At 41.5% G+C, this 12195-nt stretch overlaps 1 protein-coding gene across 1 annotated transcript; it reads left to right on the top strand.

The window, feature by feature from the left end:
• Window positions 1-6201: 6201 nt before the first annotated feature.
• LOC138612135 (angiopoietin-related protein 3-like) lies at window positions 6202-12051 on the top strand. The gene is made up of 7 exons (XM_069685448.1): window positions 6202-6690; window positions 7415-7525; window positions 8692-8809; window positions 9095-9208; window positions 9687-9782; window positions 9927-10199; window positions 11733-12051. Exons 1-7 carry the CDS (start codon window positions 6202-6204, stop codon window positions 11954-11956), a joined length of 1425 nt encoding a protein of 474 aa, XP_069541549.1. The 3' UTR covers window positions 11957-12051.
• The last annotated feature ends 144 nt before the right edge of the window (window positions 12052-12195 follow it).

Genomic DNA, 12195 nt, shown 5'->3' with positions numbered 1-12195 from the left:
ACTGCTGACGGGCTGACCACATACTGCAGAAAACTTGGCCCAAAGGCAGAAATGTTCTCAAAGGCGAGTTTCACAGAAAGATTTAGAGTTGCATTACATTAGGAGAGAAATGTGGGTATAACTTCACTTTGTAATATACTTAAAATATTAGTTGAAAAATGAGTTGTAAATTATTAACTCATACAAATAGATGTTTTGGGCCCACAAGGCACGAGGCTTGTAGGCTGCAGGGTATTAATTTCCCTCCAGTTTGACTGTCATTACATGTGGAAGCTGCCTCCTGGTGGAAAGTGTAGCTGGAGGTAAGTTAAACACTGCCAGGAGGCAGGTTTTCTTTAACTGTAGTTTTTGTGGTTGGAATAATCTGATCATTTGTAAAAGATCCAGATGCTGTTTAACCATTGCTCTGTGGTTTTCTTTGAAGCGTTCTACATGTGAAGAACAACTGTAAGGACACGACACAGACGGAAAAGTTCAAAGAAGTTCAGTCCACCTAAAGGTCTGTCACAGCCGACATCTTCCCCCATTCGATGCTGTTATATAACTGTGGCTTGCGGTCAGGGGAGTTACAGGTTGGGCTGCTGCTGCATTGGCCGACAGAAACAGTGTAAGTAGTCATGTAACAGTGACCTATGAATCAAGACCATCCTTTTGACCAGAAGGCCACAGACCCTTGAAAACAGAGGGAGTGAAGACGTAGAAGTTCTGAGTAAAGCAGCTGGTGTTCATTTGAATCCATAGATGTCAGTTACAGGCTTTATGTCATCAAGTATTACTGTCCAAAGTCTAAATGAAGGCTGAGGCTACATTAAGCAGTATGTTTAGCGACTTCTGCAGTGCAAGGTCACAAAGTGTTTCACAAATTTAGAAAAAAACAAGGAACAAAGACAAAAATAACAAAATAAAAACATGAATAAAGAAAGAAAAAATAAAGCACAAAAAAATAGGCCTTAATGCACACAAAATTACAATAAATTGTCAAAGGCCAGAGTGTATGTATATAGGATGACGTTCCACAGTGTCATAGCCACCACTTGTTTTCAGTCAGGGGCTTTGGAGCACAAGTAAAATAACACTTAAAGCTCTTGTGAGGAGTTTTTCGCTGGTTATGAAACAGAGTGAAAGTAATTCTGATTCCTCTATATGAGCTACAAAAGCAAACCAGACCATCAGCGACAAGATTGATTATTTCTATATAGTTATTTGTAATGCCTGAAACTGCTGACGGGGGGGGGGGGGGTGTCAGACGAAGCAATTAACTGCAAGCTGCCTTTATTTACATTTTCCAGGGCAGAAATTTTAAAGTGAGTGATACATGTGACTGTGAAAGAAAGCAGGGTGAGATTTTTTGTTTAGAGCCACCACTTAAGCATGTACAGGACTAAAAAGGTACGTCATTGTCCACAGGGGGCGCCAAAATCAACACAAAGAGAAAGTTCCTCACAGGAGCTTTAAACATGGAGAGTATTTCAGCTTATTGTGGCAGATTTCTGGATGTACATGTTCAGTAAACAAATCAAAAACAGAAAGTAGTTCCTTATGTCTGTCAAATATAACCTAATGAATGTTCATGAGTGATGATCCTTTTTAAAAATGACTTGTTACATCATACTTCCATGACAGAAAACCTAAATATAACTCATGATGGTGATCATATACTGTATGTTATTGTATTCAAAGTTCTACAAAAGTATGTTATTTCTATTTAATTGATGAAAATGCAAGTGAATATTAAAAGATTAACATTCATAGAATAATACACAAAATGTTGTACATCACACTAATGTCGACAGCAGAAAGAGCAAGGCTCAGTAAATGTGAATTTAGCACAAACATGCAAACTGCAAAAAAATCTGTTTGGCTTGGCGGTTATAATAAACAGGTAAACAGTCTGTGTGTGTAACAGAAATAAAGCATTATGGGATCATTCAATACATTATCTTTTTTTAGCACAAAACAGTAATAGCAGTAACAGTTACTGTAACAGTTTAACCTTTTGGCCCCGGCTGAGAAAAAACGTGCAGATGAAAATGTCACTGAACTAAATCATATTAAGTCTGATGTTCAGTGGGAGACACAGACGGACAAATCCATGTGCATTATCATCTATCATCTAAATGTCACTGTCATTATCTGATCTTAATGGGAAGAGGAGGAAAGTTGCACAGAGAAATGTCTCCATATTAGAAGCAAATGACTCACAAATCAGTCCGGGGCAGTTTGAAGAGAAACTTGCTTCAGCAACCTGCAGCAGGAGCCCCTCAGCCTGGGAGCTTTGTACAGTCTGATGGCTGCTGGCAGAAAACAACACCCCAGGGCTTTTATTTTACTTTGAAGACTCTGTAGCTGCATCACACCAGCACACAGAGTTTTACACTGTAGTGTGTGCACAAGACAAGACAAAATGTCTACAATCCCTTCTGAGCTCCTAAAATCCTCCTGAAAATGTCTTTACTGTTATGATTTGATTTCATTATATTGTTTCATGCATGAACAGTATGCTCAGCTCAAACCAGGCTTACACACAGGCAGACACCACTTTGAAGTAAATAATGGGTTAAATATCGAAATATTAAAGTACATAATGTAGTATAAAAGCATCTATAACAATATGTATAACAATAATAATATAAGAATAACATGATAGTAGTTATAATATAAGTTAAAAGTACAATAACAGTCAAGTCGTGATGTAGTAATCTGTGTTTGAGTGCAATAATCCATGCAAAGACAAAAGACCCTCCTCCCACTGTCACACATGACGGTCACTGGCTCACTCTCTCCCCTCCCTTTGTTTACCGCACACGCCCCCTGAACGCCTCGCTCGTGGCCCCTTTACTGTACGTCTTTACTCTTTGAAATTAGGCCGCCGCTGCTCTGTGAGAGGTTAACTTGGGTCACCCGGACAATTCACCCTCTGATGAACTGGGCCTCCTGCTGCAGCCAGAGCTGTGGGCAGTGTTTGATGTGTACGCACCGAGGGGCTCGGCTCCCCTGCTCTCATATGTGTAGTTAATATTTAACAGAGGACAGGGCAGGGGTCAGCACCTTATGTGGGTGGTTATTACTCAGCTAATACTCCCACTTTATAATGGATTGCACAGGAGAGTACAGCCAACCTTTAGACCTCAAATATATGGAGGAAGTCCTAACTTAAAACACTTTTAGGAGAGCGTTTCCTGTTTTTGCATGAATTAAAAAAGTATTTTATGTCTTTTAAAGAGCAGCTCCAGTCATGTTTTAAGACATATAAAATGCTCTGCTTCAAATAATAAATTGTATTTTGTCTGCAAAATATGTTTAATTAGCTTGTAAAAATCCTTCCAAAGCATCTCCTCCTTCTCACTCTTTAAAAATTCCCGAATCTGCAGAGTCCCCGCCCACTATGTACATTTCCAACCGCCCCCTCCGTTGCGAAAACAAAACCCGTCTCTGCCATCGTTTAGTGGCAACTTGTTGAAACTTAGCTAGCTTGAAATGTAGTAATTAGTAGTAGTTACGTTAACGTTGGTAGTCAGTAGTGAGTTTGCAAAAATTACGATGATGGTTACAGCTGGCTTGCGCTTCGTCGAAGTGGTTGCCATAGGTTACACATAATGATATGCATAGCGTCACCCCGTCCATTAACGGGATTGGCTCCTTAGGTTTGTGACGTCTCAAACCTGCCAATCTGAAAACGTGTTGTTCAGTCTGTCCTTGGTACACTGCAGTTTAAAAGCAGACAGGCCCAGCCGTGGAGATGACTGCTGATGTTGTCCCTGATGTGTCTTGTAGCACATGAAGAACACCACATGGAGATGTTTACAAGGTTTAACACTTGTTGTTCACTGGAGGGGGGCTTTAAAAGATTTGAGTTTATCCCAAACAGGAAAAGCGGTATCGATACTGGATGGATTTTATGACCTGCCTGTATTATTATTGTTAAAAGTAAAGCAGAGCGTGGTGGTCCTCCCCCAGAAATATACTGAATTTCAGACACTTTGCATTCTGCAGTGTGGTGTGGCTTAAAAAAAAAGGAAAAATAAACTGCACCAATTTTTATGTTGAATACTTTACTTTGAATTGTCAGGAGAGAATACAGAATAATTCACCCCTCTGACGTGAACTTGAGTGAATCTCGGGCATAAACTGATATTCATCAGATTCTATTTATTCAACACAAAAGTGAAGGGTGTGTTCTGTTTCCTTTACCAAGTGTGTGTGTGTGTGTGTGTGTGTGTGTGTGTGGAGTGAAAGCTGTGTTGTGTAATACATGCAGGCTGTTGAATGGATATGTGTTTCACTGCAGGGAGAAAAGGCCATTATTATTTTATCAACAGGAGGCAGAACTTAGATACAACAAAAATGTAGTATTAGGTTTTGCAGTGAAAACACTTCACGTTGCCTGGCAACTACACCATATTTACATAGCATGATTATTTACCCACTCCTGTATGATATAAAAATGACACTAAATGTTGCGAAACCATGCTATATGTAAACTGGGTCATCCTCCTGTTTAAAAATAAACAAGGCATGTAACAATAACAGAGACCTGCCTCGACCTCCGGACAGGTCACTACAGGTCAGCGACTAACACCGGGTCACTCTGGTCTGACTCAGAGGAAAACAAGTTCAGACTTAGTCAGTAATGCAAATAAATTTGCTTCATTTGTGTTGTAACTGACGTCATTGTAGCAGTGGCAGACAGATTCAAATGGATGTATTCTATCAGGGAAGTGAACCTGCGGGGTGAGAGTTATTATATTAAACCTGCCTGATGAAAAACCCTGAACATCCTGAGACGATCCTCGGCATGTTGCAGTGAGCATGTTCTACCTTTGTTTTTATGCAACATTGAGCAAATGTTTTATAAAAGGCGTTCTGACATCCCAGGCCTCAACAACATCCTGAAAATATCTTCAGAGTGTTGCATTTAAAACGTTTTGGCTAAGTTTAAGTTTTAACGTTACAAGAACTTTATGTGAAATGAAAAACATCCTTAAAACGTTCTTTGAATATTAGATTAAAACAAACTTAATGTTAGCCAATGTTATGGGAACGTTCCCTGCTAGCTCGGTGAAGCTGTTCATTCGGTGTCCTAAATATCAAGCGTCAGTTTCCTGCAATAGTTCAGTCTTAAAGGCACTAGTTAACTAGTTGAACGCTCAAAGCATTAAACTAGTAGGCAGCAAAAGCTCTGACATGCTAACTAGTAAGGTTCACTGACTGGTGGGAGACAGTTGGACCTTACTAGTTAACTAGTGTGGCTTAAATGTTTACTAGTACACTATTTAAAGCCTAAATGTCCAGTAGTTAGTCTAAAAGTTTAGTCTAGTTTAAAAGGAGTCACTAGTTAAGTAGTCCACTCACTCACTAGTGAGCGCATTTTTGGCCCTACTAGTTAACTAATGTCTCCTTATTAACCTCACTAGTTAACTAGTAAGGTAAAAAAAACATACAAGTGGGCTTTTGGCTGTTACTAGTTAACTAGTGAACATTTTGAGCCTCACTAGTTCACTAGTAAGGCCCATAAAGCCATCATTAGTGTTACTAGTGGAGATGTTGGCTCTTACTCGTTAACTAGTAAACATTTTGAACCCCAATAGTTAACTAGTATGGTCAAATGACCCTAACTAGTGTTACTAGCGGACATTTTGTCCGGTACTGGTAAACTAGTAAATATTTCAGCCTTACTGCTGTCTGTTAGTTAACTACTTAACAAGTAAAGCTTTTCAGCATCAACATCATTTTAAGATAGTAAACATTTTAAGCCTCACTAGTTAACTAGTAAGGTCCAAGTATCTCCCACAAGTATAACAATATAACAAGTGAATATTTTGGCCCTTACTAGTTAGTCCGTGCTTTTGTTGCCTACTAGTTAACCAGAAAGGCTTTCAGCATGTAATGGTGATATCAAGGTTATCTAATAATAGTATAATAGTACTACTATAATAATAGTTGTAGTTGCAGTATTGGTACTAAAGTATTAGTAGTATTATAAGGTGAATTTAAACAGCTCTATAGTCCACTCAGCAGGAAGCAGCCACATCCTCCCTGATGTATTGATCAGGTGATCATGTTAATCATTGACCCGACACCAGACAGTCTATAAAGCTCTGCTCCTCTCTGCTGCTCCTCGTCCGGTCACAGGAGGAGGCGGCTGCACGTTGTTCCTCTAACATCACCATCACACAGCAGGAGCAGCAGCTCATTAACACCATGAAAACAACACTCATCCCCGTTCTGTTGGTCCTGGCTGCTGCCTGCCTCCCGGCCCTCTATGGAAACACCGAAACCCCCGAACCTGAGACCCGCTCCCGCTTTGCTGCTCTGGACGACGTGCGCCTCCTCGCCAACGGCCTCCTGCAGCTGGGCCAGAGCATGCGGGAGTTTGTGCAGAAGACAAAGGGACAGATAAACGACATCATCCAGAAGCTGAACATCTTCGACCACTCGTTCTACCAGCTGTCCGTGCTCGCCAGTGAGATCAAAGAGGAGGAAGAGGAGCTGAAGAGGACTACAGTGGTGCTGAAAGCCAACAACGAAGAGATCAAGGGTCTGTCTGTGGAGATCAGCTCCAAAGTGGACAACATCCTGCAGGAGAAGAGCAGCCTGCAGAGTAAAGTGGAGGGCCTGGAGGAGAAGCTCAGCAGCCTGACAAGCGGTCTGATGACGAGGGAGCAGGTGGCAGAGATCAATGGCCTCAGGGTGAGTCACCTGGCGTTAGGAAGAGGAGTTACTACATTTTTTCTTTTACCCTGCTGGTGAGGTGGAAATGCTTCTTAGAGATCAGACAGATGCAACATTAAACACTAGAACCATGACATTTTATCTCCCTCCGGGTGTCATGTCAACCTGTTCTTTTCTGCACTAGAAGATCAAACAGTTGGAAAGATAATGATAATACGGTCTGTTGAATGTCTCCACTGATAGTGTGAAGAGAATGGTACCATGAATTGTTTTAGATCAAGAGGATAATAAGAGTATATGCATTTATAGATATACTGTAACCAAGGCCGCTGTCTTCTTATTGACAGATATGGTAAGTTCAGTTCTTCATATATGATACAATGATTCTGTTGTAGACTATATTGAGTGGGAGAAGATTAGTATTGGGTGCAACCTGATATACAACATCAGCATAGTCCAAAATTGGTAGTTTTTTTTCCTGATGGTAAATGTGAAGCAGTTTCTGGAGCGATAAAGAACATTGATGCAAAAGTTTACTTTCTTGACAGTATAATCGACGTGACACTTAAATGAAAGTTCAGAGTCAAGCCAGAGGCGAAGGTATTTGGTGTGTTCAACTTTTTGCAGTGACTTACCATCGAAAAAGAAGCGGGCCGAGAGTTGAACCTTGAGGCACACCTCGCACACCTCGCTTTTATATAAAAGTTCCATTGTTAATGATCAAACTTTCTTCCTTGATCAGGAGGTGATCCAGAGTCAGGAGCGGAGCATCACAGAGCTTCTGAAGGCTGTGAGAGAGCAGAGTGAACAGCTCAACCACCAGAGGTCAAAGATCAAGATCCTGGAGGAGAAGGTGACTCATTAAAGTTTTAATCTCAAAGATCTCAGTTTCGTTCTCTTTGGCGGCACCTATGGTGATAAATGGTAATTGCGGGAGCACACTTCCCAGATATCCAGACAGTGTTGCATGTGTGACGTCCACGGTTGGCTCCGGTTGTAACTCTTGATTTTCCTGGCTGACCGTTGTTTCCTTTTCAGACTGTTTGCCTTCATCTGAGCATCCAATTTGTTTCTTTTTCTTTGGATTTTCACTTCTTGTTGAAGTTGTATCTGTAGTCATCCATCTTTTCTTTGTTTGTTCAGCCATAGTAGATTACTGTTTACTCGCAACACTTGCAGAGACCGGAAAAGCAGCCGCTTAGCTCCACCTACACTCTGTGGCAGACCAACCACTGCTGGCTGAGGGAAAACGCGTCACTAACTGGGCACCGCTTCTGACCCAGTCCAAAATTATACTATATACTGCAAATGCAAAGTCTTTCATCAGTGGGCCAGTCGGCAATAGATAGAGACTTAACAGTTATTTAAATTAAAATCTTTGAGATTATTACTTTAATGTTTATTAAGAAACATTGAACAATCGAATCTGTCTGGAAGAAACATCTTCATCACCCAACACCGAGTTCATTTTAAAGTGAGAATATTTACTGTTTTGTTATGTTTATTTTCACATAAATTGAGGAATTCAGGAACTTTTCCTCCAGTCTTTTCACTCCAATATTTTTCACACAGTCCCTTATTCAGTCAGAGTGGACGAGCAGTTCCACTCTCGTCACTTTGATTTTTTTGCGGTGCAATCGATGCATTTATTCCCAGAAGTTTCTGGAGATTGCATTGCTTGTTTTTGGAGTTATGAGCTGTCATGATCCCAGCATTTTTAATCAAAGTGCTGGTAGAAAATAACTTTAATAAAGTAATGGGATTGTATTTTATATAGTAGATTTTAGATCTTCAGAGGGAGCTGACATAATTAAGGAGCCGTCTGTGTTCTTAATAATCTCAGCCGTAGGCTCAGTGATGAATTTCATTTGCTTTTTCCTCAGGCTTGACAGCTCAAAATTCATTTTGTTACACTTTTGCAGAATATTAACCTAAACTTTATAAAGTGTGGACTCTCTCCAGAGTCAGTCTGAGGATTATGTCTGCATGCTAAAGTGTTTCCCTTCCTATGTTTTCCAGCTTACAGCAAACTCTTTGGCCCAGGAGACCTTTGAGAGGACGCCTGAAATCTTTAACAGTGAAGCTCCAACACTCACACCTTACCTGACCTCGAGCTCGACCGGCATCACCCAAAACAGTAAGATGGATAATAAAGTATGAGGAAATGATGACAGTGATTCTGTATATTTTATTTGTTCTACAGTATCTTTACGAGCACAAAGGTTACGAATTTAATCTAACTGTTTTATTGCTCATGATTTAAGAATGTGTGCTGGCAATTTACAGCGATTTTCTGCTTCACACTCAGATGGTTTCATGCAGTCACAGCCTATTACATTCACAGCTTCAGCACTTACTGAACAATCAATGCTCCTGCAAACCTTTTTCCTGCTAATGCTGTTATAAACTGTGTTTTTAATAGATCTGCCGTCAGACTGCAGCGAGCTGTTCAGCAGAGGGGAGCAGGTCAGTGGAGTTTACGCCATCAGACCCAGAGGAGCCGAGCCCTTCATGGCCTTTTGTGACATGAGCAGAGGTAATGTACTGTAACACAAAAATATAACTTTACTACAGAACAGGGAAACAATTTATTTAAAAAAAAAAATAATTAACACGTTTTAATGGTTGTTTAATTAAGGTAAACTGTTTATCTTACTGTTCTTAAAGCTGTACTCCTTAAAGGGGTAGTTCGAGCTTTTTGAAGTGGGGTTGTATGAGGTCATTATCAATAGTAAGTACCTCATACAACCCCACTTCAACAAACCTGAACTGTCCCTTTAATGTAAAGCAGTAGCCGCAACTTTTGAGTTTGCATTCATAGTCGAGTACAGTAAACAGAGAGGCTGATGTAATGTGATGAAACTACATACAGTAAAGCTGGATTTGTACAGAATCACTGATACATGTGAGGCAATTGGAATCCAGCTTGTGAACGGCGGACTGATGAAATAAAAACAAAGAAAATAGCTTCAATAACTTTACTCATCTACATTTTCTCTTATGTTTGCATTCAGGCCTGGGAGCGACAGTGATCCAGCTGAGGAGGGATGGTTCAGTGAATTTTGATCAAACCTGGGAGAAATATGAAAATGGCTTTGGAGATTTTCAAGGTACCATACACTTTTCTCCTCCTCGGGACATTAAGCACCTGTAACCATCTAATGATGAAAAATGAACTCTGAACTAAACTTTCCAAAGAAGCGTGTTGCATCCTGTAAGTGTTGACATCTCTATGCTCTCTCTCTCTCTCACAGGCGAGTTCTGGCTCGGCCTCAGGAAGCTCCACTCTCTGGCCGCTCAGGGCAACTCTGTCCTTCACATCCAGCTGGAGAACTGGAAACAGGACAGGCGCTCCATCGAATACAGATTTCACCTCGATGGACCGGAGAGCAACTACACCATTCACCTCACGCAGCTGTCTGGAGATCTGCCCGACCCAATGAGCAACCACAGCGGCATGATGTTCTCCACCAAGGACAGAGACAACGACAGACAGCACGACTCCAACTGTGCCAACAACCACTCAGGTACAGATTTACCCAAATCAGCAACCTCAAGTGTGGAAGATTAAAGAGACTGCAGTCCCTGGATTGTCCAATTGAGGCTGGCTCCAGGAGCCACTGAATCCCCATCAGCCCCAAATTAAAATATCCATTTTTACAGCAGAATAAAGCCTGTTTAGAGCCTTGCACAAAAAAGAATTCTCACTTTGAGTGACAGGTGGCTGCTGCTATCTGTCTGTTAGCTGTCACTTCAGCTACCAAAGTTATGCCTCTTGATTGTGTTTGTGTTGTTGTTGCCTTATCGGGATTTTTAACGCAAAAATCAGACAGATTCTATGTCTTTCTGTCTTTATCGTACTAACTGGCCGTCCAAGAAGCCTGAGTTTTAGCATTTTTGGTGAGAAAATATATGCATAGCATATTAGCAGGTTTCTGTGTCTGCACAAATGACTGTAGGCCTATATATAGATGGATGACAGGTCTCCAACTGCTCTCATTGTACGATGCCAAAATGCCCCACATGACTGGTGCTGCCATCTTGCGATGGGGACATAATTTGGAGCCAGAGCTAGCAGTAGAGATCGGCGGGTGGAGCCGCCGTAGCCACTACCTAACCAAAACACACGCTAAACTTACTGAAAAAAAGGGCACAGAGCAGCTTCTTGTGTTGGTCTGAAGCAGACGTTCACAGATATGTAACTTTCAATGACTGTAGTGATTGTTTTAGTTACGTCTCCTCTCACCGATCGTCCTCTACTCTGCTAATCCGGAACAGATCAGCTGCAGGAGCCGGATTTGTCAACAGAGCTGTCAATCATCCTTTTTACAGCATCAAATAACTAATTAAAAATAAACTTATCAGCAAAATGACCACTTGGAGGGACATCAGCATGATAAGAACTAACTATAATGACAGAAACCATGTTTGACAAAAATGTATTTGACGTGTATTTTGATTTTATAGTTTGACTCATGTCCCATCTGTTAACATGGAGAAGGCGGGCTTTATGAGCTATACTGCAGCCAGTCAGCAGGGGGCGATAGAGAGGGTTTGGCTTCACTTTTAGGGAGCTGTCATGTCATCCATCTTTTTATACAGTCCATGGGTTGAACTCACTATACATAGCTTGTTGGCTTTTGTGTTTTTCTGATACGTTGATTAAATTGTGGCTGCCAGAGCCTCGGAGTCAGGACTGTTGATCTTTCTAAAGAGAGATGTCGACGGACCGTAGTGATAAGAAGACATTTTAAGTTACTCGGTACGTGTTGTTCACCTGCCATGTGAGTCTACTACGTACTATGATCTCTCTTAGCTTCTATAGTCTGATAAATAAACAACCCCTCGCTCCTCTCCAGCTCCACCCTCTCATCCAAATATGGTCGCTTCTGGCTCCAGAAAACCAACATGGCGGCGGCTGGTGTATCAAACTCGTGGCTTTATATATAGTCAAGAAACCAGTGGATGACGTCACGGTTTCTACATCCATGCTAAGATGGGGTGAAGAATTATTTGTCTTCCAGTATCAGCTGCAACCTGTCATTTCTGTCCTCCTCCAGGTGGATGGTGGTTCAACGCCTGCGGAGACGCCAACCTGAACGGGAGATACTTCCGCATGAGGCCTCGCTGGCGCTCAGAGTGGAGGAGAGGGATTCAGTGGAGGCCGAGCCATAAAACTTCTTATTCCCTCAAGCTCACAGAGATCTCTGTCCACCCTGTGGCCTCCCCCAACAGACGCTCCTCTTCTTCGGCCTCCTCCACTGAGAGAGGCGTCTTCCAGTGATCCAGACACAAAAACACTTTCACTAAAAACACTGAATTATATACTGGCCTCTTCATGTGAGCCATCACAAGGGCAGCCGGAGTTTAAAAGGGCTCGAGCAGAGAGGAGAATGTTTCCTCTGAGGGCCGAGTTTCAGCCACAGAGGACACTGAAATAACTTTACATTTCAAGGTGCTGTAGTGTCACTATACAGATTTATCTACAAGAATGTATGAATGTACTTTAATGTAAGAGAAAAC

The sequence above is a fragment of the Semicossyphus pulcher genome, unplaced genomic scaffold (assembly GCF_022749685.1).
Source record: "Semicossyphus pulcher isolate SPU_LCO1_2020_fin unplaced genomic scaffold, fSemPul1.0.p SCAF_7, whole genome shotgun sequence".
Lineage (NCBI taxonomy): Eukaryota > Metazoa > Chordata > Actinopteri > Labriformes > Labridae > Semicossyphus > Semicossyphus pulcher.
The sequence above is the reverse complement of the archived record's forward strand: the minus strand, read 5'-3'. Positions and strand labels throughout refer to the sequence as shown.

Bases quoted from the DNA above. Each gene is read 5' to 3' on its own strand.
- LOC138612135 (XM_069685448.1), top strand. From the start codon at position 6,202: ATGAAAACAACACTCATCCCCGTTCTGTTGGTCCTGGCTGCTGCCTGC. The intron at 8,810-9,094 runs GTAAGATGGATA...TGTTTTTAATAG, and splicing joins GACCGGCATCACCCAAAACA to ATCTGCCGTCAGACTGCAGC. The intron at 10,200-11,732 runs GTACAGATTTAC...GTCCTCCTCCAG, and splicing joins CTGTGCCAACAACCACTCAG to GTGGATGGTGGTTCAACGCC.